At 39.9% G+C, this 24501-nt stretch overlaps 1 protein-coding gene across 2 annotated transcripts in view; it reads left to right on the top strand.

The window, feature by feature from the left end:
• SS18 (SS18 subunit of BAF chromatin remodeling complex) overlaps window positions 1-7684 on the top strand; it is a 42511-nt gene extending 34827 nt beyond the window's left edge. For both annotated transcript variants that reach the window (XM_062501275.1, XM_062501266.1), the window contains 3 exons: window positions 692-814; window positions 3408-3541; window positions 5658-7684. In XM_062501275.1, the coding sequence (XP_062357259.1) occupies window positions 692-814; window positions 3408-3541; window positions 5658-5684 (284 nt within the window). In that variant the 3' untranslated portion in view covers window positions 5685-7684. The remainder of the gene's footprint in view (window positions 1-691; window positions 815-3407; window positions 3542-5657) is intronic.
• The last annotated feature ends 16817 nt before the right edge of the window (window positions 7685-24501 follow it).

The raw sequence follows: 24501 nt of genomic DNA, 5'->3' as shown, positions 1-24501 counted from the left end.
ATACATTCCCTTTCCTCCCCCACCCTCAACGGGAACAGAAATTCTTGCACAACACAACTTATACCCATGCAAAGCTCTTGTAGAATACTAGTTGCTGGCTGTCTTGGAAATGGCAGGGAACTTGAAGCCTTCAGAATAATTTCTTGCAAACACCTAAAATATGTAACCACAATTTGCCATTCTAACAACAGTAAAATGACTAAAACACTCTAGAGAATTTTTTTTTTTACCTCAGTGGAAATTTTTATTTTAACATAAATTTGTTGGTTCAGTTGTATATCTTTTTGTGTGTGTATTTATTTGTATAATTATAGTGCCGTTAGGAAACAGCTTGCTGATCTTGTGTAGCTAGTCTGTGCTCTTGTAGCTGTCCTTAATTTTGTCTTTTTTTTCTTTATTTTATTTAGCATAGTCATGATCTTATGACTGTGATGTTCCAGTAAATGTAATGCTCGTTTGGCAGAGATGCTGAAAATGCTGCAGTTCAACTTTGCAAAATTGGCTTTAACTGCAGTTTGTTTGGCCGAGTTCCTTCTGTTTGGTTTGAGTTTTCTTTGTTTTGTTCAGTTTTTGAAATCAATATTGCATTTTCATTTTGTTTTTGTGTTGTTGGCTGTGCATCTTAGAACAAAAAAAAAATTATAAAATAGGTATCTTTATGAGTTTTTGCTTTCTTGCAATGATCTTACAGGAAACTCGCAATATGGTCAGCAGCAAGATGCATATCAAGGACCAACCCAACAGCAGGGTTATCCACCACAACAGCAGCAATATCCTGGCCAACAAGGCTACCCAGGACAACAGCAGGGTTATGGTAAGAACCTGAGGACACAGACAGCTGTCACAGAAACAACTAAGAGAAACTCTTGTGTGTTACTCCAATCTTGTTTGACTGTGTCCAGAGGCCAGGCTTGCACAGAACGGCTCTGTGCCTGCAATTTCACTGGGATGAGACGAGAGAACATAGAAGGCAGCGTCTTTTGGGAATCAAATCTGTTGGCAGTCTAGGAGAGTGTGGTAGCACAGAAAACTGAAGGTGAATAACAGCATTTTTATGGGTGTCTGTAATTTAGAAGGACCCAGAAAGATTCTGCTCTTTTCTGTTTTCTCTAAGTGAATGCACTTACAAAGATGACAACCTGTTTCATCTGTTGATTTGCCAATTAAAACGGTCTTTTAAAAACTGTTTAAAACTTCATTCAACATACATGAATAATTCTTTTCAAATTCTTGTACTGATCAGTAGAGAAATGACTGTAAGCATTGACAGTGCAGCTTTAAAGAAACTGTGCCTTATAAATTTGCACTAGTAGTCCAAACCTTCTGATACACTACAGGAATGAGAAATCCTCTGCCACAAGTCCCTGGATTCAAGGAGAACCTCCCAAAAAGGAAACTTAAAGCAGTGGAATGTAATTTCAGTGCATTAATTCTAAAAAACTTTGTGTCAAAAGAGCATACTGAAGCTACTGCTCTTTTAAGTTTTACTTGCTTGCATACTGTAAAGTCATACATATTTATGACAGAAGAGGAATCTCTGAAATTCCATGAATTCCATGTATTTTAGCTTTCAGCTCTTTTGCAGGCTTAAATGCTAAAGCTTTCAGCATTGTGTGTATGTGCAGAAATGCATGGATAATTTGTTTGCCATATAGATAAATGCCAGATTCACATGAAATCCAGTTATGCTGAGACAGAGTTAAGTTTTTAGAGGATCCACTGAGATTTACCAAGTGTTCTACTTCTTGAGGTTATGGATGAACTGATAGTTCTAAAGTAATACTTGTACCTACATTCTACTAAACATAATATAAGAACAGACTGAAGATCAGAGTGGAGGTGCGTGTAGATCACTGCTCTGAACTTTGTAAGTAAAGAAATAAAATCTGATTTATTCTGAAAGGTTAGGTTAAGAAATACTAGAAGAAAAGGGATTAGGACATCTTTTGGAGCAACTTACTCACCATAGTTTGTAAAATAGAATAACATTTTCCAGTTTCTGGTTTTTAGCCGAATTTGTTACTGAAGTTCCATTTTTTTTTCTGTGAAATGTGTCAATGAATATTTAGAATTCAGCTATAAAGAATTACCATGAATAAATAAACACACCCATGTTCATTTGTCAGAAGAGCACAGCACTTCTAGGATGTCATATTCTTGCTCAATTTAATATTTAATTGCTTTCTAATTTTCAAAAAGAAATCAATATCTCAGTCATTATTATCAATCTTTTAAGTTCTTACTTCACTGTGAAAAGCTGAAACTGCATAGTTCAAGGGGATTTGAGGCCTGAGGAGAATGGTAATAGCTTATGGAGCTTCTCCTCTCCAGGTTGTCTTTTCACTGTCTTACAGATTCAGAATTACTGAAGGAGTTAGCATCTGATGTCACCTTAATGTCCAGTGTCTATAGCTAAAACTAGCCCTCTGTAACACTGAATCACGGTTGATAAAACACATCTGCTTCTGCTGAGGGGAGGGAAAAAAAGTGTTGGTTTGTTTAAAAGAAAGCACTTCTGAAGAGCTGCAAATCTTCAGCTCTGAACGTTTTTAAGGGGTGGTGTTGAAAAAGCTAACAGATCCACTGCAAAGGATTCATAGGGAGTGCTGCTGAAATACAGAGTGCATCTCTCCCAGTGCTGGAGGGGATGGGGATAATTTTGTTTGGAACATGGCTGCACTGCCTGATGGTGGTAAAGTGCAGCTTCCAGTGGTAGACAGGCCAAGTCTCTGTGAATAGTAGCAAAGTTATACTTGCAAAAGAACTACTTCTTTTACAGACAAAATGTACTGGAGTCCAAGTTTTGGGTTTTTTCCAAGGCTTTTTATGGAAAGTTAATATTGCCAAAGAATTACAGAGTACAGGGTGCTTTTTCCATCTCACAATAGCTTTTACTGCTTGTCACATCTCACGTTTTATACATATATAACTTGCTTGCCTGACACCCTGTCCCATTATTGCCTGCTGTGGTGTGAGACTTCACTTTCTGGCAGCACAGTACTGCTGGTCTCTTCAACAAGTCCAAATGTTAAACATAGCTGATCTGGCTGCTCTTGGCATTAGAAAATTCTGGAACTGAAGCAGCATACATCAGGAGACTTCCTTCCAAATCCTGGAAGGGGCTCATGTTTATCATTTCTTGCCTTGTTCTTCTCTGTCCTGTGACTTTGTATGTGGAACTACATGCATTGATATTACCTAATGAATATATAAATAAAAGTAAATGTTTCTGTGGTTAGAGCACAGGCCCTGGCAGCAAAGGTGCTTTCCAGGGGGAGGGGGTGGGCCACTCAAAAGACCTAATTGCACAGTAGTGGTATTTTGTAGTCCTGGTTATCTCTAAAATTCAGTGTTTTTCCTGTTCTCCTTTGCAACATCTTAAACACTCTTCATTTAATGATCCCTAGGTCCTTCCCAGAGTGGTCCAGGGCCTCAGTATCCCAATTATCCACAAGGACAAGGACAGCAGTATGGGGGATACAGACCCACACAGCCTGGGCCACCACAACCACCACAGCAGAGGCCTTATGGATATGACCAGGTATTTCATTTGATGAGAAAGTTGTGATTCTTACACACTCATTTGATAATCTTAGATTCTGGACATTTAAACTAATGAATTTTAGGACATAGTCTTTCAGGTATGTATGTACAGTTGTCATTAAGTTTATTTCTTGGTGAGTTACCAAGAATCATTTGTATGGAATTGTGATTAGTCATTCTCTCCTAAGTTTGCTAAATTTTAGTGCAGTTTGGCAAAATGAGGTCTTCCCAGCAGTATTTTTGGACGTTAAAAATTAAGGTGATATGTTTCATAGCCTTATGGTGAATGACTGATATGAAAGATGAGATTTCTAAATCTCATGGTGGATCATTTTTCATTGCTTCTTTGCAATAGAAGTGGTTGAATTTATTTTCCACAAACACAAGTCCTAATCAAGATCTTCCTCTTCAGCTGCAAAAGCACCTCAGGCATGCAGCTGAGCTCCTTCAGCTGCAGAGCTTATGGGGAGACATTAAACCTTTTTTTTTGCACAGATTTTCTCTGAGTAGCGTAAGGGAGTAGTGAACATAGGAAAGAAGTGACCTGAAAATCACCTACTTCATTCATATCACTGCTAAGACAAGATTAAAACAAGCAAACAATTACCACCAAATAGGCTGGAGTTGTAGTGAAGGGCTCATGTCAAAAGCTGTCTTAAAATTAAAGGATGAAACAGGTTTTGTTCCTGTAAAAGGTACTAACTTGTAAAAATCTAAACTTTTCACTGTTAATCATTCAGAAATGTCATTAAAATGTACACTATTACTTTCCTTGGTATAAATAATGTAAAGATTAACTGAATGATAAAGTTGAGGTTCTGATGTTTAACTAAAATCCTGTTATGTCAGAAGATCAGTTGAACTTTCAAGAAAAACTTACCTGAGAAGTGAGAATTGCCCCTGATTTTAAAGAATATTTGGCTTTCTTTCTAGAGAAATTAGAGAAGACAAGGAAGAAGGAGCAAACTCTCTATGTGGTAGTTTAGAGATGCAGTTACTTTTAATTATTTAACAGATAAAATGTTTATGCACTGAGCCAGTAGCTTCCTCTGGAAACAGTAAGCTACAGGAGAATTCTGTGCTTGTGGCCAGCATAGTGTCAAGCAAACTTAATCACCATTTGCCAGGTTTTTCCCAGCTTTCCTTGCAGTAGAAGTGGACAACCTTCTTTGTTGACAGGCTATGTTCCTCCAGTTTGTGCAGCCTTGATTTCCACTGGGAAACTCAATTACAGAAGACCTCTCTTTCATACTGGCCATTCCCTTAGGAACTGTGCTGCTTAAATTCTCATCTGGCAGCTGTTGTGAAACTCTTCTTCATGACTGATTGTTATATTATAATGGAACAAAACTGACATTGCAACATAAAACTAAAATGTAAAATACTGCCTTGTGGTAGTACTTTACATGGAATGGTGGCAAGATCAGTTTGGAGCATGTTGACTTCCTAGGACAGTCTTTCTTTCTGCAAGCCTTGAACCCTCTAGTGAAGGATTGTGGTAAGCTTATAGCATTGGTGCTTTCACCTTTGCCCACCTCTGCAGTACATGAAATTCTGTCAAAAGAAATAGAGAATATCAATAAGGGTGGTAATTCTGTGGATCAGATCTATGGAATAATTGCCTCCCGTAGACTAGTTCTTCCTGTTCACCGGGATGTGCCTTGGTTTTGAAATACATGTACCATTATTCTGTAATGCTTGATAGATTACTAATTTTAGATACCTCTGTGTCATGGTTAGTTTCCTTAATTACTTTGAATTTAGGTGACCTTGACTTTTTGAAATAAATTTCAAAGTATAAGTGGGAAGTAATTTCCATCTTTTGATGATGTCCTGCTAATTTCACAGCAGCCTGTTGAATGTAAAGGTGTACTCTTTTGATCGAATTAGGTTCCTGGCCTTAAATTCATGTCTTTGGTCATACTTCTGTATTAAAGCACATAGTATTTTTAGTGAGATGAAACAACACTAGTTACTCATATCAGTATGTAATTTACTTTTATTTGTTTCCACCTTTTCCTATTACAGTTTATTTGGATGGTCTTCCAGTTACAGATTTAAATGTAGAAAAATATGCCTTGTGGTCTAATTATGTATTTTGAATTTTTTTTTAGGGTCAATATGGAAATTATCAACAGTGAAAAAGTACTCACATTCCGGTAGGCAAAATTTATTAGCAGCCATAATGTCTCCTCAGCACTGTGGGCATCTTCCCAAGATGAGAACCTCCCATTCCATCTAGATTTTGGAAAAATCTTGTGGCTGTTTTATGGTATACAGTCTTTATGGGTTAATTGTTAAAGACTGTAGATTCTCAGAAACTAGTTTCACATTTCTACTCTAGATGGCAATATTGGACAGAAAATCCGTGACATAACAATTTGCAGTTAGTTGAGAACTGTATGTCAAATACTGTTACAGACTGAGAGGTGCGAACAGCTTTGTATGTTTATGAAGGTTATGGGAATTTAATATTTTTTCCACAGATTTTTTTTTTTTGTAGGGGAAAAGGGGAAATGCACACTTTTTACAGCAGCAATATTTTGTATATTATGTTTTTCATGTGGTGAATATGCAACAGTACACTACTCGCTGGGCAGGATAGCAAATCTACTGTTAAAAATGGGCAGGGGCATGGTAAATGCTTGATTGTATTAGTCTTGAAATGGTGTACAATAAAGATAACGGTGAAAAGATGGAGAGCATTCTATGTCACTGATGGGTTCATGTACAAAGACTGAGAATCCCAGTTATCTAAATGGGAACATAATTAAGGACAGTGTAATATAGTCTTGTGCGAAGATGAATTTTTTAAGCTTTCCAATTTTTCTGAGTGAAGCGGTTTCGTAAAAATTGTTTCTAACATAGTTTGACAATTTTCTGCAACAGTTTTTGGTAACAAGATAAACGTTTGGGTTGTATTTCTCAAGTGTTTTGTCAGAGCTTTGCATAAGCAAGCTGTAATCCTTCTTAATAATTGCAATAACAAAGAAAATGACAAGTGTTAATTTTACTTGGCTTGAATATGCAAAGAACTTGAAAAAGAATATGGAGAACAGGACTGTATTGTATAAGTGTATTTTAACCTTTAGTTGAATAATTTGTATGTATCAAAATAGCCTAGAGGACTTTGTAAAACCTATCTAAACTTCTGTCGTGGTTTAGGAATGGTATTCCCCAATTTTAGTCTTCCCACTGATACACTCCAAACCACGTGCCGCTCACTTGCTCCCCACTCTCCCTCCCCTTCCCTTGTGGCAGGCTGGAGAGGAGAATTGGAGGCACAAAAGATAAAGATCACGGCTTGAGAGAACAATTTACTGGAAACAGCAATGAAATAAGAAAATGAAGGTAACAGCAACAATACCAGTGCCAGAGGGTGCAAGAAAGAGGCAAAGGCTTCACACACATTGATTGCTCACCACACAGAGCCCAGTTCTACCCCTATGCTGCACAGCCTGGAAGGGTTCCCTGGAATCCGAGGTGTCCCCTCCCGGCTAATGCAGAAATTAACCCCGTCCTGGCCGGAACCAGGACAGTTTTCCTAACTGGGAGTTAGTAACTTCAGAAAAAGGGCATTTTTGTTTGTGCCCATTTTTTCTTATTGATTAATATGAGACCAAGGGGATGTTTTGCAACAGCAACTATAAAACCTGTTGGTGAGGCAAATGCCAAATTTTGTTTTGAACTGCATTAATGCTTATAGTGTTGCATGTGAGAGAGAAGCAGCACCTTGATCAATAACAATAGTGCACAAAAAATTGGTTTTGAAACTGCCCTGCAACTGTGTATCAGATAAATGGATATTCTGTTCTGCGGAAATACATGCATTCAGGAATCCCTGGGAACTTTTATAAGTGATAAAGCTTAAAATTAACCCAGGAGGAAAACAATATTTTGTTTTTTTTCAGGTCACAATCAGTGTTCAGGGAGAAAATAAAACATGTTCATAGTATGTATGACATTATATATGGAAGACAAGGTTTTCAATTTGAGCATCCTTTTTAAAGAGAAACAGTTTTCTTAAAGTCAATGGAAAATATACAAACAAAGGTTTGAAAAGATATGGCATAAGGAACATTATTATGAATTAAAAGCTTGTAGGTTCTGTGCCAATTTTCCACCACTGTGTACTTCATTGCTATTTAAAACTGTACTCCATCAATTCTAACAGAAGAATAAATTATTTGTGATTTTAATTTTCTCATTTGTTTCTTTAAATTAGATCCCTATCACTCTGATGTCTCATCTGGAGACTCTGCTGTGGGTTTTGATTTTAAAGACGTTTGGCCAGAATAACCAAACCTTATTTGCAGTCTAGGACTTTATCAAAATTCTCTTGCCATAGCCAAGTTAATTAGAATTAACTGTTCAGTAATCAGCATGTTGTGTAGGTTGTTTGTTAAGGAATCCTTCCTCTGAAAATGAAGGTCCATGAGGCTATAATCAAGATGACTGAATTAGATAAATGAGTTGACGAGGCAAAAATGTGTTGAACCCAACCTGGTGTAGATATGTTATCTCATTTGAAATAGGCTCAACTGACATTAAGAAATAATTTGTCTTGCCAACCCATCTTCTGTTGTCTTATTCTCCTTTTTAATGGAAACTAAAATTGCAGTTTTAATAAGCAGAATTTCCTCCAGGGTTTCCCTCCTAGAGACTACTGCATTTGCAAGGTTTAATTGTTTTATAACAGTCCTGTTTCGTAAAACTTTTTAATTGGTGGTGACAAAAATTACCTTATTCCTCTGATACTATGCCAAAAGAACAACTTGAGAGGAGATAGCTCCATGCAGAAGTATTTCTACTAAAACTGTGTATTAAAAAGGAATGTGTGTTCCCTAAACAAAAGAAGAAGCAGGAGTGCACGACAGGACCAGGAGGAAATGGCAAGATAAAAGGTTCATTTTAGTAAGTCTTCCTTATTAAATAAAATCCAGCCAACAGTAAAAAAGGTGTTGCAACTGTCATTTTGCATTCAGAATATAAAAAATAAGAGGGGGACTGACATAGCAAGTCAAATACAGGAGCAGAATTGATAAAAATGTTAAAAGAGTAAAGAGGAGGGGTTAATGCATTCAGTGACTTTTAGTTATCACAGGGTTATGATTTTTGCCGTTGTATTTTTCTCTATTCAGACTGTTTTATTTCCTTTTCTGCTCTGTGAATGACTCGCTGAAGGGAGAAGCTGGCTCCGTGTTTCGGTTGAAATTGACTTCACAATGTTGGCCATAAGGAAGCAAATGTGCTGCTTTATAGTCAGGGTAAATGTATCATTTTGCAAAAGACACTCTTCCATTTTCATACCTAAAATATTCTAAAATGTGCCAGGTAATTGGTTTTTAGTTTGTTTTTTTCTTTATTTTGAGAAAATGTACCTGATTAAAGAGGGGCAAGGACTTCAGTGCAAAAATATTGTTGTATTTCTACAGTTTTCACCACAGAGGATGCTGAAAGACTGCAATGTGATTAAAAAGTCAGACTTTAGATTCAAAAAAAGAATACTTAAATTTACAAAAGAGAGAAGCTGTTACTTTCAGCAAGTCTAGGTAGAGTTCTGCCAGAAGCCCTGAAGAAGTTAAAAAAAAAGTAGCAGGCTTTCCCTACATGAGCAACAATTGCTGTATCATAAAACAGAAGCATAAGAGTGAAATCTTGTGAAATGAAGCCAAACAAACCTTCTGACAAGAATAGATACCTGGATAAAGTAGTAAGTTAAAAGAAAAAAAACCAACCTAAGCTAAATGATACGTTCATGAAAAAAAAAGACAATAAAAAGTGGTCCTGAGTCAGGTAGAATTACAGTAACAACTCAAGCACAGTTTGATGGAATTGATCTTTATGGTCACAAAGCCTGAATTTCTCTGAGAAGCTTCTGCCATAAAAATAAACCATGGAGTATGGTTGACTGTGAATCACTAGGAACCGGACAAGACAATAAAGAGGAATGAATGACAAGTATCACAAGTGATGGAGATTGGTAGTAAGTTATGCTGGAGCTCTCTAGGGATCACTGATTAACACTTAATAAATGGGAGAAAAGATACAGGTATTTTGATGGCAACATGAGGTGGAAGTGGTGCTACTTAGATTATGCAGGACTTAAAACTAGAAATACAATGGAACAGACATAGCAGAACTTAAGAAATTACTGTTGTTTACAAATACAGTACTGGGTGAGGTAATTCCTTTTTACTCATGCCTTTTGACTCCTTTTTACTCATGCCTTTTGACTCCTTTTTACTCAGCTATTCAGCTGTCAGGAGTTGTCCATCACCTAACAGAGTAAAAGTTCTATTCAGTGGGTGTCAGGATTCACAGTGCTACCAAAATATTCAAAAAGCTGTGCTGTGGAATGCCTAATGAAATACCTTAATACTGATAAGAGTTTTTTTCAGAATTATTGTGTTCAGCCTTGTCTCTGCCACATCAAAAAGCTCAGGTAAAAGGTAAGTGAGTAACAAATGGCCAAGGACAAATATAGCATGTTTGGGATTATTTCAGATGTCGGTATGTGTAAACCAGCAGTAAATAACAGATAGTGTAATTTTTGTAAGGATACAGACAACATGACCAAAATTTAAAGCAACACCTTTGAACTTGACAAAACGCTTCTTACGAACATACAGAACTGCAGACTCAATCCCATGGCTTTAGTAGGATTAAAAAATGAATTTGATAGATGTACAATAATGGAAAATTGGTTAGGTTGGAAAAGACCTTTAACGTCAGTGATTGCAACCATTACACCAGCACGGCCAAGTCTGCCAGTAGCCTATGTCCCCAAGTGCCACCTCTGTTAAATACCTCCAGGGTTGCCAACTCCACCACTTCACTGGGCAGCCTGGTCCAGTGCTTGACAACCCTTTTGAAAAAGAAACTTTCCCCAAGTATCCAGTCTAAATCTTCCCATGTGCAATTTGGAAAGTTGGTGAGGGGAGAATAGGACTTTTGTGCTATCACCTCTTGTTTAGGAGAAAAGCCTGACCCCCCCTCTTTGCTGCAACCTCATTTCATGTGAACAGTTAAATTAGGGCAGCTGAAAAGTTTAATTTGAAGGAATGATAAAGCCTCATGTTTCACAGCTTTATGGAATAAGCAGCATTCGTTCTAGAGTGTGGAATGTAGTTTCCTGTTGGTACCTTGACAGTAAATGTTTGGAGTATATTTTGATTCTTTTATAATTGTCTCATTTAGAATGTCACTCTGCAAAACCTGGAAGTAGGCAGCACTAGCAGAAGACTCTTGGTTTACATTCCAGACTCAAACTGGAACTGAACTTGGATAGCAATGTTCTGTTCAGAAAGGTTTTTTGGTTTTGTTTTTGTTTTTTTTTTTGCTGTGGTGAAACATAGCTCCAAAATAATGTGAATAGTGGAGTACTTATATTTCAGTCTTGCAAGATGTGGGCTGGGTATTTTCACTTCAATTGTCTTAAGCTTCCCATGACATAATTTTTCAGGAAAAATTCTGACTAATCCAACAGAATGTGTGTTTTCCCCTGCTTTAGATCTGATGATTTTACAGGAGATATTTCTGTTTTCTATAGATACAGTTTTCTAATTTTCTCTTAACTATTCACCTTTTGGTCTTAGGCAATGAAGGTAGTTCAGTATATCAGTGGCTTCACATAGGTACACCTTGGGTGTTTGGTGGGAATTGCTGTGGGGCTGGAAAGGAAGCTGCTGGAATAGCCAGACCCAATAGTCTCTGAACTCTTCAGGGCACTGCATTATTTTCACTTGCCTTGGCACTTTTTAAACAAATGATGTAGGTGAATTGCCATATGAATGCCTTTGCATTTTGGTTCATAATTTTCATTTAATCTCAAAGTTAATTTTACACAGCATAAATTCTAATCACTTACTGCAGTTGGTGTTGCCAGAAGTATGCTGGCATCTTGACACAAGTGCATTACAGATACTTTTACACAAAAATGCCATTTGCAAGTGCAGGCTTAGTAGAAACACACATTCTGTTTTTATGAAATTAAGTTCCATCAGTTGGATTTCCTTTTAGCAAATTTCAAGTCAAGAATTTTTGGTTTCTGGTATTAAGTTGCCACACTGACATTTTTCCACAAGTAGCTTTTCTCAGCCCAGGGTTTTATTTCCATTGGCCTACAGTATAAACAAACGCCACAGTTCTTAGAGTTTCTTTCTAAATGCTAATTATGGCCTTGCTTGTTAAGATAGCTTTTTTTGGCAAGTTGATGCAGTGTCAGTCTTGAAGGTTAATGATGAGAATCTCTGTCACTTTTTTATTTTAAATTTATGTTTTTACCCCCAATGAGGATGCAGATTATTTAAGAGCTAGATTTTATTTGAGCACTGAGAGATATGTATCTATCTGCTCACAACACTGTTTCCAGCTTGGCAAAAATACTTCCCTTCTATCATGGAATGCCTTCTTTAGGAGTGTACTGGTGGGTAAAAAGGATTCTGCCTATAAACACCTGAGTTTCTGATTTCATAGGCACAGAGATCCTGCCCATCTGAGTATGACGAAGTATTTGCTGGAGTGACACTGGCTTAGGATTTATTGCCTGCTTCAGTGCCCATGTAGGCTCAGGAAAGGTGTGCATGTGGGAAACCTGAGGCAGCATGAAGGTTTCTGTTGTATCCCCCAGAGTTTTTGGTTGATGGCAAGAGGTTGATTTTAGGACTGAAATAGATGTGTGGTGAGTACGAGGATATCTGTCACGGCTACAAGCACCTTGTGTGGATGCTAACTTGTCTAATGGAGCTTGTGTTCATTGGTGCTTGTTACAGCTGTTGCTGTGGTCTTGCTGTAAAGACAGCACTGATACTCTATTGCCTCAGAAGCTTAGTTCTAAGTTGCCTGTGCTATTTGCCCATCAGTTTCGCATTGCTTCATGTTTTCTGCCTCTCTGGCTGCAAAAAAGGAAGGCAGAAAAGCAGGTGTCTTACGTGAGATTCACTCTGCTGACAAGGAACTTGAATCTAATTGATTTGACTGCTTCAGTAGTTCTTTTGACTGTTCAGCAATCTGGAGTTTACAGTGTGGCAGACCTGAGTTCTGCGGGCCAAGCATAATAGAGATGACCAGCTGCCCAGGATTTCTTGATACTATGCCTCATTATCACTGTTTAGGTGACCACTGACAGCAGCTGGTCACTTGGCACTTGGATTCACGTCCAGCTGTTTGGTAAGAGTGAGCTTGTGGGTCAAAGCACCTTTTGGGCTGCCTGCTTTTCAGCGAGAGTTGTTGCAGGAGGATGCTGTACTGTGCTAGTGTGCTGTGGTGTTGGTATGTGTGTTGTTGTGTCTTTGCAACAGGTTGATCCAATCACTCTGCAACTTGTAGGCCTACCCCATGTTACGGCATCAGTAGTGCCAGACAGTTTATATATAGAGATGAATATTAAGAAGCTCTCTCCTTTGCTGTTGTTTCTCATAGCAGGAGAGTTGTGTTGTCCATCTGTTTGTTGTTGTAAGCCACGACAGCTTACCTTTTGACCATGTTAATCTTCTAGAAGGGTAACAGGCAACGCTCCTGGACACCTGACAAAGATGCAAAGGCAGAATTGCTGCTGGAGATAACTGGGAGATACCTGTGACGTGGTGTGTGTTTTGAGACTGCTTTCTCCATTGTTGTGAGTAGGCTCTGAGTCCAAGAGATAGCTGTGGATTAGTGGAATTTACACTGTTTTTGGAAGCGGGGCCTCTGGGTGAAGAGCTGTATAGTGAACTGCACCCTGAGTTTCTAAAATATCACAGCATCTTCCAAGCACCAGTGCATGTGAGGGAAAGGGTGCCCCAAGAGGTTTCATTCTACTGCTGACTGACTGATGGTTTAGGATTGGGAAAGTCTACTGCAAGGAAGGTGGACAACAAAATCTGCCTTGGCAAATTTTGCCTGGCAAAATCTGTTAGGTTGTGTGGAACCTATCCCAGTCCTCAATTTTTAGCGATGTGAGCACCTGTGATTATATCAAGAAGAGTTTACTACTCCTTTTATATGAGGATTCCTAGATTTTCACCGATGTACTGACTGACCTCACTGACCTAAACTGGGACACCCTTCTTTCCATCATCTGCACAAGTTAGATCTTGATAGTGGAGGCACCAGTGCTCCTGTTTTCTCCAGATAAATAAATATCCAAGGAGAGTGGCTCCCTAAGTGTGCTCTGGTAAGTTGTACCACAGTTGTGGCATAGGATCATGAAAAGATTCTATTTATCCACCATAGTGCACACTGATGAATCTGAGAGCTATTTAGCTTCTCAAAGTGAAAAAATCATGTTTCAGTAAAAGGAGGGGGTAGAAAGCTTAGGAGGAGGAATAGATGGTGAAACTTAGAAACACCAATAAGCATAAAGGCTTCCTTAATGTAACCCAGGAGACTTGCAAGGACAAGGGAGGAGCTTACTGTACTGTACTGTATTGCACAGTGTTATTGCACAGTATTGCACACTGTATTCCCATTGCACAGATGGGAAAAGGAGAGAAGTTGATGGTTTACTACGTCTTTGATGACTGATGACATTTTCAGAAGGCAACAAGTCAGATAATAAACTGATACACATTGGAAGGGACCTGAGGAAGTCTCTAATCCAACCTCCTGCTCAAAGCGTGGTTCAGATCAGGTTGACCATCTTCTGAGAACAGACTGCACAACTTCCCTAGAACCATGTTCCTGTGACTGACTTTCCTCCTCCATGTGAAGAAGTTTCTTCTTTTAGCAACCTCTTATGCTTCAGCTCATATCTGCTGTCTCTTGCTCTCCAACCATGCACTGCCATGACATTCCTGGCTTGGTCTTCTTGCTAACCTACCTTTATACACTTAGAGGTACACTGCTTGTAAGTTCCATCCCAAACCACCTCGTCTCAGCTGAACAAGCCCTGTGCCCACCATCTCCTCTCAAATGGCAAGTGCTCCAGCCTGGGGACCCCCCACTGAATTTGGTCCAGTTCATCAGTTCCTTTGCTGAGGGATGGGACAAGTCTGGACACAGCACTGCAGGTCCTCAACAGTCAAAGATGTCAGTGCCCAGAAACAAAGTGTCAGGAACCAAAGATTTTGTAGAATGGGGTGGTTTATATGATAAGATCAGAGGATGAACAAGAATGAGGATCATGAATTGAAGCTTAAAACTTCAGATGTTAATGTATAAATGGCGGAAGTGTGGGGATTTAAAGGAGGATCTGTAAGTGTATTATTATTGAAGCTATAGCTACATAGGCATAACAGATACGTGGTTCGTTTTATTTATTTATTTATTTATTTATTTATTTATTTATTTATTTATTGGTTTTGAACATTAGCATACACATCTTTTTTTCAAATTGAAGAGAGGAGATGCTTTGTCAGTGTATGAGGCACTTTGACAGTGACTGAGGCAATACAGCTTCTCAGAGGCATTGAAAATTGACCAATTGAGAATGCATGGCAACAACAAGTTGAAAGAGACAAATGCAGTCATCGTGCTGAGATTTTACTGTAGGAAGCTGTAATGGGGAGAAAAAAAGTAAAAAAGGAGTTCAGAAGAGCTGGTAAGTCCCTAAAAAAATTCCACTGTGGTGGATGTACAAACTATCCCAATGTGGAGGATCAAGAGCTCATCAGTGCCTTTAAAGGAGAAGGTGCACTGAAGGCTCTCATTGTCAGGAATAAGCTTAAAATAACAGTAGAACACATGGAAATAAAACCAAGGCAAGCAACAAAATGAACTATAATTATTGAGAGATACTGGTGAAAAAATAAAAAGAGGTGGTCCATTACTTCTCAGAGAACAAAAGCTGTAGAAGGTGTTACCGAAGAGTATTCAAGCTAAGGACATTGTTCTAGACTTAGGTAGGTATAATCATTTACCCAAATAACCAGATGAGGAGAAATTCATTAGGTACACAGAATTTTACTATTGTTGCCACAAAGATTGCTAGCCCTATTCTAGGATCAAGGAACTAGTAAAATAACAGCAATAATAGCAATAGAGTTCAGATTTGTTATCAGACCAATTTATGACAGAAGGAAAGACAATGGGCACATTAGAGGTAGGATCTTGGTGGGGATAATTATCCCCAAATGACTACTGGCAAGAGGTGAGTATGGAAAGATGATGGTGGAGGCATCTCAGAGGGGAATAACATCTATTGATCATATTTATCAAACACAGTGAGCTGACCACAAGATCCATAATAGTATATTGGCTCATTATAGTACAAAACATATATTAGCTCTAACATAGATTACACCTTTACTTTTAATCCCCACCAGCGCTGAGGGAGTCATGAACTTCCAGCAGAGGATCTGATGGGGAGAGAGTAAATAAATGGTCTTGCAGAGAACCTGCCAGCTGCCACATCCCATGGAAATGGATGCTGGGAAACTAGCAGATAAAATCCATTTTGAACATCAGTTGCTGCTGTTTTTCAGTTGCATTCTTCCTCTTTTCAACTTCGGAAAATAGCCTTTAATTTTAAACGTTGCCTACACCAATTCGTAATGTTATGATTCAGTGGGTACTGTACGCTTGACTGATTTTCAACCCTATTAAGCTTTATTCCAGGATTCCTAACTGGTGTTAAGAAACTGATTTCTGGGGAGGTAAGAACCCAAGGTCTTTACTAAATAGGCTGTTCTTAGACACCATCTTAGGATCAAGGAACAGCTTGGGTTGGAAGGGGCCTTAAAGATCATATAGTTCCACCCCATGCCACAGGTGTAGGCACACCTTCCACTAGATCATGTTGTTCAAACCATCTTCTACAGTTTTTTTGATACCAAGAATATAGTGCTGCTCAGGATATCCTTCCTGAGCTGGAGGTGTTCCAGCTGGAGCTGCAGACAGTGCCTGTACTAGGGAAGGAGGCTGATTCACCATCATGAGTAGAGTTCCCATTCCCTAGATAGTCTGACTTTGAGTTGGGAGGAGGAGGAGGTAAAGAAGATCTTGTATGCTTCATCCTTCTCTGGAGGAAGAAACAAGTGTGCAGGGCAGCTGAGTGCCAAGTGCAGGGGGAGCTGCACTTCCTAGAGTAGGGAGCATTGGACTGGCACCATGGATCCCCTGCAAGACAGGGAGCTCAGGAGAAACTGGGTTTCAAAGTTACTTAACTGACCCACACCTCTTTGGATCATGCTGGCTGATGTGTGCACAGAAGCAAGTATTGCTTCTGAGGTATGCTGATAAAATGCATTTGTACCACCTACAGATACTTCTTATCTAGTAAGCACAGGGATTTGGGAGCAGTGGAGGTGGATTATATTGGGAAATGACAATCCTAGTATGCATATTTTGGCACTTCCTGGGACACCTGAGACCACAGTAGCAAAACAACTCTTTGTATGTTGCCACCAATCTCTTCACACTCTTAAGGCTCTTTGGACTCCCCTCAAAGGTTTCTGAACAGAATCCTAAAGGCTGCATCTCTCCTCAGCAGCCGTAGCTCTACCAAGTTACCTAGACCTAGTCCTTTAATTTCAGCACCCCATCTTAGCAAGTTATGGAAGCTTCATAGCAAAAGTTCAGTACTTCAAACCCTGCCAGTTAGAGCTCAGTCCTCATTCCCACATAAACACAACGATTTTGCAAACATGATCTGATATTAATTACCCCCCTGGCACCAAAAGTCAGGATTTCCTGATGCGGCCCGCTAATGTAAAATGCATTAGTGAAAATGCTGGCTCCAAGGGGTTAGGTTCTCTAAATAAACATAGCAAAGTTCTTTTTTATTTGCAAATCCCAGGCTATTTTGAAAGAATGATTTCTCCAACAAGGAAAAAAAAAAGACTAAAATCATCCTTGGGTTTTAATAGGTTATAAATGCCTTTTTCTATTCAGTTGCAGGAACTGAATGTCAAGTTGTAGATCAATGAAATCCAAGTTTTTGCCTTAGAATGAAGTTTGTCCAAGCTCCTATCTACAGTTGTATGCTTTTATGCTTTGTTGTGTCTTTTCAGCAGATGGCTGATGATCAAGAGGGCAGGACTGCAATACTGGCTTTTGGGCTAAGGTGGCAATGCTAACATTTGTTGATAAATAAGGAAAAGTTTGCAAGAGCTAGGGAAAATTATCATGTTAAAAAAAAAACTAAACAACAAAACAAACTAAATTTCTGAGGCAGTGACTTACAATTATTTTTCTCCACTGAAAATCAGAAGTAGGACTCAGACAAAGCCATCTTGAAATGAATGAGGACCGTTCAACTCTGTTAACAAAAGGCCAGTGATTTCCATCTCAGAAATTGCCCATGTCCTCATTGGCAGTACCAGCTTAAGGCACAACCACTTTCTGCCAGTACTGCAGGGCCTTGCCTTCACTGTTGTACCAGGAGTTGGACACAATCCAGAATTTCATCTGGCTTGAGCAGAAAAATAAAACCTTAACCCAAACCAAAACAAGAAGAAAAAGCCCCCAATCTATTGCAAGCAGTACTGTCCTGGCACCTAACAGGCGCAGAATGGCAAGAATAGGAGACAGCAGATGCAGGGGATAACCCAAACAGCACTGCCCAAAGCTGCCCATTGCTGAGGTGCTGCTGCTCTCCAGGTGCCAGCAGCAAACAGCTGGGGCTGGAACCTTGTGGCCTGCAAGGCTGGAGCTGCCTGTCCTGCCTGCATGGGGCCTGGCATGCTGGGGTTGACTGGGGAACATCCCAGTGTGAGCAGGAGTGGAAAGGATCAGGGAGAGCTGAGATCCGTGTTCAGAGAGGTTGTCCTGGCTTTCTCTGGTCAAAGCTCCTCCAAAGTCCCATACTGTAACATTTACTGTAACTGGATAATAAAAGCTTCCCTTAAATGACTGTGGGAGGTGCTGCAGAAGTCATACACCAGCAAGTCTGGGCACCTCTGTTTCACTGGGGGCTCCCTATCCTAATTTGTGCCCCAGGTTTTAGAAGGGTCTTTGGAAATTAGACCGGGTATCAATCCTTGTTCTGTTTCTTATTGTGCATCCTACTCTTAGGGATGAGAGAAAGGAAGCGTGCTGAAGCCCCAGACTACCTTCTTACATGGTAAAATGAAGCTGAAACGGTGGGGATTTCAGTCCAGAAGCTAGTACCATGTAACTAAATTATTAAAAAAAAAAGTTTACTCGGTCCTCTTCCCATTAGTTCAGAGCAACTAAAAATATGTGCACTGGTACGGTGAGATCAGGTACCAGCACAAGCATCTCATCCTTACCTGATTCAAAACACAAATACCTGCTTAACATTACTCCACTGCAGATAAATTTGTATCTGAAATGCTGTTCAGCATATATAATAGAGTCTATTCAGATAATAGTCCCTTCATATTTATAAGAAGGGCTGAAACCATCTTTTATGTTGAAGGAAAATTCAATTACAATTTCAAAAGAATACTTGTCCAGGTCAAATTTTCTTTGAATCATCTAATGAGGCACACTTAATCACTGGGAAACTGCAGAGTTTTTTAGACCAATTTTCAAATGTTAATTCTGAGAGTAAGTTCATCTTTTTATTCAACAGTTTTTCTTTGCCATGTTTGGTTATTAATTTAACTTTCTTGATTTTAGCTAAAGCAAGACCCCCTTTCTGTTTTGATGGTCTAACCTTGCATATTCTGTTCTTTCCTTGAATCACATCCTAGAAAATGTTTTACTTTTGTCTACCATGCCTGTGGAGGGATGAGGGTAGTACCAGCTTCAGTCTACACCAATTTTTTTTTTTTTAATACAAAAACAAAAACCCAAGTTTGCTGTACAAGTTTTCAACCAGGGTCACAATCTAGGGGAGGGGGTAGAGGATTCTAAAATTTCAAAACTAAATACCTCTTTTCTACCTAGAGTTTTCAGAATTCATTCTTTGTCTTGCAGGTCCAAAAGGTTAAAAATAACTGTACCTCCTGAGACTTCTCCCTGGGCTGTGCTCTTCCCTGGGATTCTGTGAGCTTTTTCCACCCAAACTGGGTCAGCCTCATGCCTAATTTTAAAATCTCTGGGATCCAACACTTTATAAAAATCAATGAGAACTTTCCCATTATATAATCCCAGCAGTCACATATGTATGCTCTTGCCTGATTCTTCTTTAGCTTGATTTTATATATTGAAATGATGATTATTAGTTTTAAGAAGCTGTGAGCTTCTCTTGAAAAATTATGGGGAAAATTCTTCATGCATGGAGTATTTTCTCTATCTCTTTTTGCAAACTCTTCCCTTTACTGGCAGGAAGACTACAGTTAAAATGAGAATGTTTCCTGATTGAACTTAGGAAATTGACTTTTAAACTAAAGGTTGAGAAAGTGCATTTTCTTATATTTGCTCTGATTATGTTTGTGATCTCTTTTACTCTCTGAAAATGTAATTACAAGAAATATCTATGGAGGTGACAAACATCTCTACAGATCTGTTTCTCTAGACATTTTGATACCAGAGTTATTCCTGCAGCTAGCCTGTAAGGTCTGAGAAGAACTCAAGCAGGATTAAGTAATATAAGGAGCCATAACTATCAGATCAATGAATAAACCAAAATAATTCCAGTATTTATGGAAAATACCTCATTGTTTTTTCAGTCTCTCACTTAGACAGACTCTTCTTTGCTCTAATGCCTACAAAGTATGTGACAGCTGTTTGACTGCTTGCATGCTGCACCAGTGTCCATCATACCCACCTGTTGCTCTGCTCTGGATTTCCTGGTAATATCCAGCTGTTTCTAGACTTAGACTGGGTATTAGAATAGGAATTTTTTTGATCTTTTATGCAGCACCTAGCACAGTGCCATCCTGATGCATGGCAGGAACTAGAAGATTCTCCTGCAAAGCAAATTAACAGTGTCTTTGGGATTTGGAAATGACATGAAGAATTATTCAAGATCTGGATCCAGAAAGTAAATCACTAAGTCAAATTGTTAATGATAGCTGTGACAGCAATGCATGGTTTGGAATTTTATTGAAAAGAACTTGACAAATGCTTTAGATAATGAACAAAGTAATAAAAAATCAATGTGTATTCCCAGATAATTTGTGAAAAGGAAAATAAGTTTATTTTTCAAAGATATTGTTTCTGCAAATAGTTCACCTCATGATTTCTGAGGGGAAGTAGGCAGGAAGAGAAAATGAGCTTAACAAAACAAACATTGGTTTATATGTCAATATTCTTGTAAATGACAACGACGAAAGGGAAATACAGCTAATACGATACGGGAACAAAATAACTTCTTAAATGAAAATGTTGTTGTGACTCTTCTAATCCTCACCAGCTCCATAACAATGACAAATCCAAGAACCACCTAGTGTACTCTGCATGGGGCTGCAGGAGAGCCCTGGCTATGCTGCTCCAGTAGTGCTTCCCAACTCTCCCATTCCTTCAGTCACTTTTTGGTGTCATGTATTTCCTTTTACTCTGTTTGCCTGCAGCAAATGACTGTTTGGGAAACCAACAAGCATATTTCTGGATTCCAGGGGAACAGCAGGCTGACTTACAGCAGATTTTCTTAAGACTTTTGAAGAACAACATTAATATCATTTATAGTCAACCTAATCATTCCCTTTGACAGAAACAACTGCAGAAGATGGAAACTTCTTCTGAAAGATTGACTCTGCCTTGCTTGTGTCTTCTCCCTTAATTAGGAAGCCAGAAGTATATGTCTGAAAGGTATCTGGGATGGTGCTGGGCAGATTTAAAAACCCCAGGACATTTATCAATTTAAGACCCAGCTACCCCCAGCCCTAGTCAGGGTGCAGGCATGTCTGTGTGACCTTCTGTCACATCCCTTTGGCACTGAGTTTCATGGCAGCTCTCCTCCCCACCTTCCAAGGTTTTCATTTGTCTGATGAATTACTGTGATGGTTCTGGATGGGGAAGAGTTAATTTTCTTCATACTAGCTGGGAAGGTGCTATGGCTTGGACTTGTGCTGTGAACAGTGTTGATAGTTCAGGGCTGTTTTAGCCATTGCTGAGTTGTGCTTGCACAAAATGAAGGCTTTTTCTGCTCCTCACATCGCCCTACCAGTGAGGAGGCTGAGGGTGCAGAAGGAGCTGGGAGGGGACACAGCCAGGGCTGCTGGCTCCAGCTGACCAGAAGGGTATCCCAGCCCACATGGGATCATTCTGAGCAATAAGAGCTGGGGGATGAGGCAGGAAGAGAGGATGCTCAGTGTGATGGAGTTTGTCTTCCCAAGTCATTATTAGGCATCATGGATCCCAGCTTTCTTGGGGATGGCTGAACATCTGCCTGCCCCTGGGACGTGGTGAATGGATTCCTTGTTTTGCTTTGCTTGTGTGTGGCTTTTGCTTTACCTATTGAACTGCTTTCATCACAACTGATGAGTTCTCTCACCTTTTATCTCCCAAATGTCTTCCCCCATTCCACAGGGAGAAGTGAGTGAGGGGCAGTGTGGGGCTCAATTGCCAGCTGGGGTTTGCAGGCAGAGGGGAACACCTGTTCCAGAAAGGTACAATAACTTATTTTGTTTCCAACTGGAGTCATCATGATTTTTTATGGCTTATTTTTAGTCTGGTCAGATGTGGGAGAGGAAACGGGTAACACCATAGCAGAGATCGTGATGAAAAGCAAAGCCAGGGGAGTACAGAAAGCACAGCTGAGCTCAGTCCTCCTCTTGCCTGAAAAAACACAAGTTTATGACCTGAGAAAACCCAGCAGTCAAGTGTATGTGTGTGTGTGTGTGTGTGTGTGTGTACATGTGGGTGGTTCATGGGGTCCTGCCAGTGCCCATTTGCTCTCCCCTCAGTGTAGATGCTCCTCCACTTCAGTGGGAAAAAGAAGAGCATGAAGTTTGAGGTTTGCACTTTCAGGTCCTGTGTCCCCCACCAAGGAGGGCTGCTGTGCTGCTGTCAGGGGGATGACAGCCCCCAAGCACAGCTGGGCTCTGCACCGGGAGAAATCCCACCACACAACCCACTGCAGAAGAGCAGTGTGGGGCATTGTTCTCCTGCTGGTGGAATGGCACATGGGAAAGTGGAGCCCTCAAAAGGGGCTCCTGAGTCCTGGAGACCTGGCAGGCGAAAGGATGCCATGGTCAGGGCTGGCAGCTGCTTGCTGTGCTGTCCTTCAGCAGTGCTTTCTGCTCCCATGAGCACCTCAGGAATGATCCAAGAGCTGGCCTCTTGAGAGGCCATCCCTTAGTTTTCTGTGTTTTATTCCCAAAAAGAGAATCTCATTAGATTCTAGTGGGGGAAACACTGTCAACGGAAAAATAATTTTTCTCTGCCAAATACCAGGACCCTGAATAAGAACGTGACTACAGCTGGAGAATAAGCTGAGTAAAATGAACCCCTCAGGAGGTCTCTTGTTTCCCACTAAAGCCCTACAACCAGGCAACACATATCTGGGAGTTTTATCTTCTTCCTTCCTTTCCATAGAATTATCTTCCATTAGTAGTAATAATCTTTTAGGGATGTTTTCCTTTCATGACTGTCCTACTACACAGAAAGACAGGTAAGCACTGTCGTTCTCCTTGTGAGACCCTGTTTGCAATGAGGGAAAATGACACATAAAGAAGACAGGTGACACTGAGCTCTTCAGCCTCAGCTCTACATTTGCTCACACCTCAGCAAATAATTTTTCAGAGGATCTTAGAGACCGGGGAGGGGGAGGGAGTATTTTCACAGCTTAGTAAGAAACTGCTGCAGAATTCAACTTGTTTTGAGGTGTCAGATGGATTTGTGCCACTATGCCCATTAAAAGTCAAGATATCCTAAATTAGGGAGATGAGCAACAGTGCTTGGGAGCAGACAGCAGGCACTGAATGCTGCTGTAATCAATGAAAGTTTATGCAATGAGTAGCTTTTAGGAGTATTTAAATCTCAGATGTCTGTGGAAAACATCAACTCGAAGATCTTTCTGTCCTCAGTAATTTAGATTGCACTCATTGAAACTGAACATAGAGCATTGAGTACTCTCAAGTTCATTTAAAGCCCATGCTAAGTTATGGCCTCAAATTCCCATTTAAAGCACCAGGGAAGAGGAAACCTGAATTTCAAATAGTGATTGTAAGTTCTGGTTTTAAAGGTGGTAATGAAATGCCCATGGAAGGGAACTGTGTGATACTGCTTGGCTTGGAGAAAAACAAAAGCAAAAAGTTGGGAAAGTCATTACAGGAAGGATTGTTTTCAGTTTGTCAAGGTTACACGAGTCTCACCCTGACTGCTTTTGTTCTCCAGGAGGCTAAGTGCTTATCTTAAACATTAGGGAGGCTCTTCATGTGCAGCAGCCACTCAGGCAATAGCAAAGATACAGTAAGGATCTTAAAACATGAAAAAACAAAACCCAAAGATGCGCAGCCCTAGTCTGCCCAGAAATAAGACTTTTTCTTTTATCTGATCTGATTTGTGGAATTAATGTTTGCAATGCTATAATTTTTCTTTCCAAGAAGAATGAAGTATCTGAAGGGAGCCTAAAGGAAAGATGAAGAAAGACTATTTACAGGGGCCTGGAGTGACAGGACAAGGGGGAATGGCTTCACACTGAGAGAGAGTAGGTTTAGATTAGAGATCAGGTGTTAGGAAGAAATTTTTTACTGTGAGGGTGGTGAGTCACAGAACCAGTTGCCCAGAGAAGCTGTGGATGCCCCATCCCTGGAGGCTTTCAAGGCCAGGTTGAACAACGCTTGGAGCATCCTGGTCTAGTGGAAGGTGTACCTGCCCCATGGCAAGTGGGATTGGAACAAGATGATCAACCAAGGTCCCTTCCAACTCAGGCCATCCTATGATTCTATGAATTTCTTTCTACAGACTCCAGCTTGCCATCTGTGCTTTGCTTTCCCTTGTACAGTCTGAATTTACTTTTCCTGAGGATCGATGAGCACAAAAACCAAGTAGCACAGTGCAGGGGAATCTGGCAAGTCTCATCCTCCTGCTGGGTGAAGTACAACATCTCACTGTACCTGATGGCAATCTCCACGTTTTGATAGATTTAGATGTGAAGTGCCAGTTAAAATGGTGGCACAGAGTTTCAAGCATCTCGAATCTATTGGAAATCACTGAGTGCCAAAGTCTCTTTATGCTAAATCT

Source organism: Cinclus cinclus, chromosome 1 (genome assembly GCF_963662255.1).
Source record: "Cinclus cinclus chromosome 1, bCinCin1.1, whole genome shotgun sequence".
NCBI lineage: Eukaryota > Metazoa > Chordata > Aves > Passeriformes > Cinclidae > Cinclus > Cinclus cinclus.
This window is presented reverse-complemented; position numbering and strand designations above follow the sequence as displayed.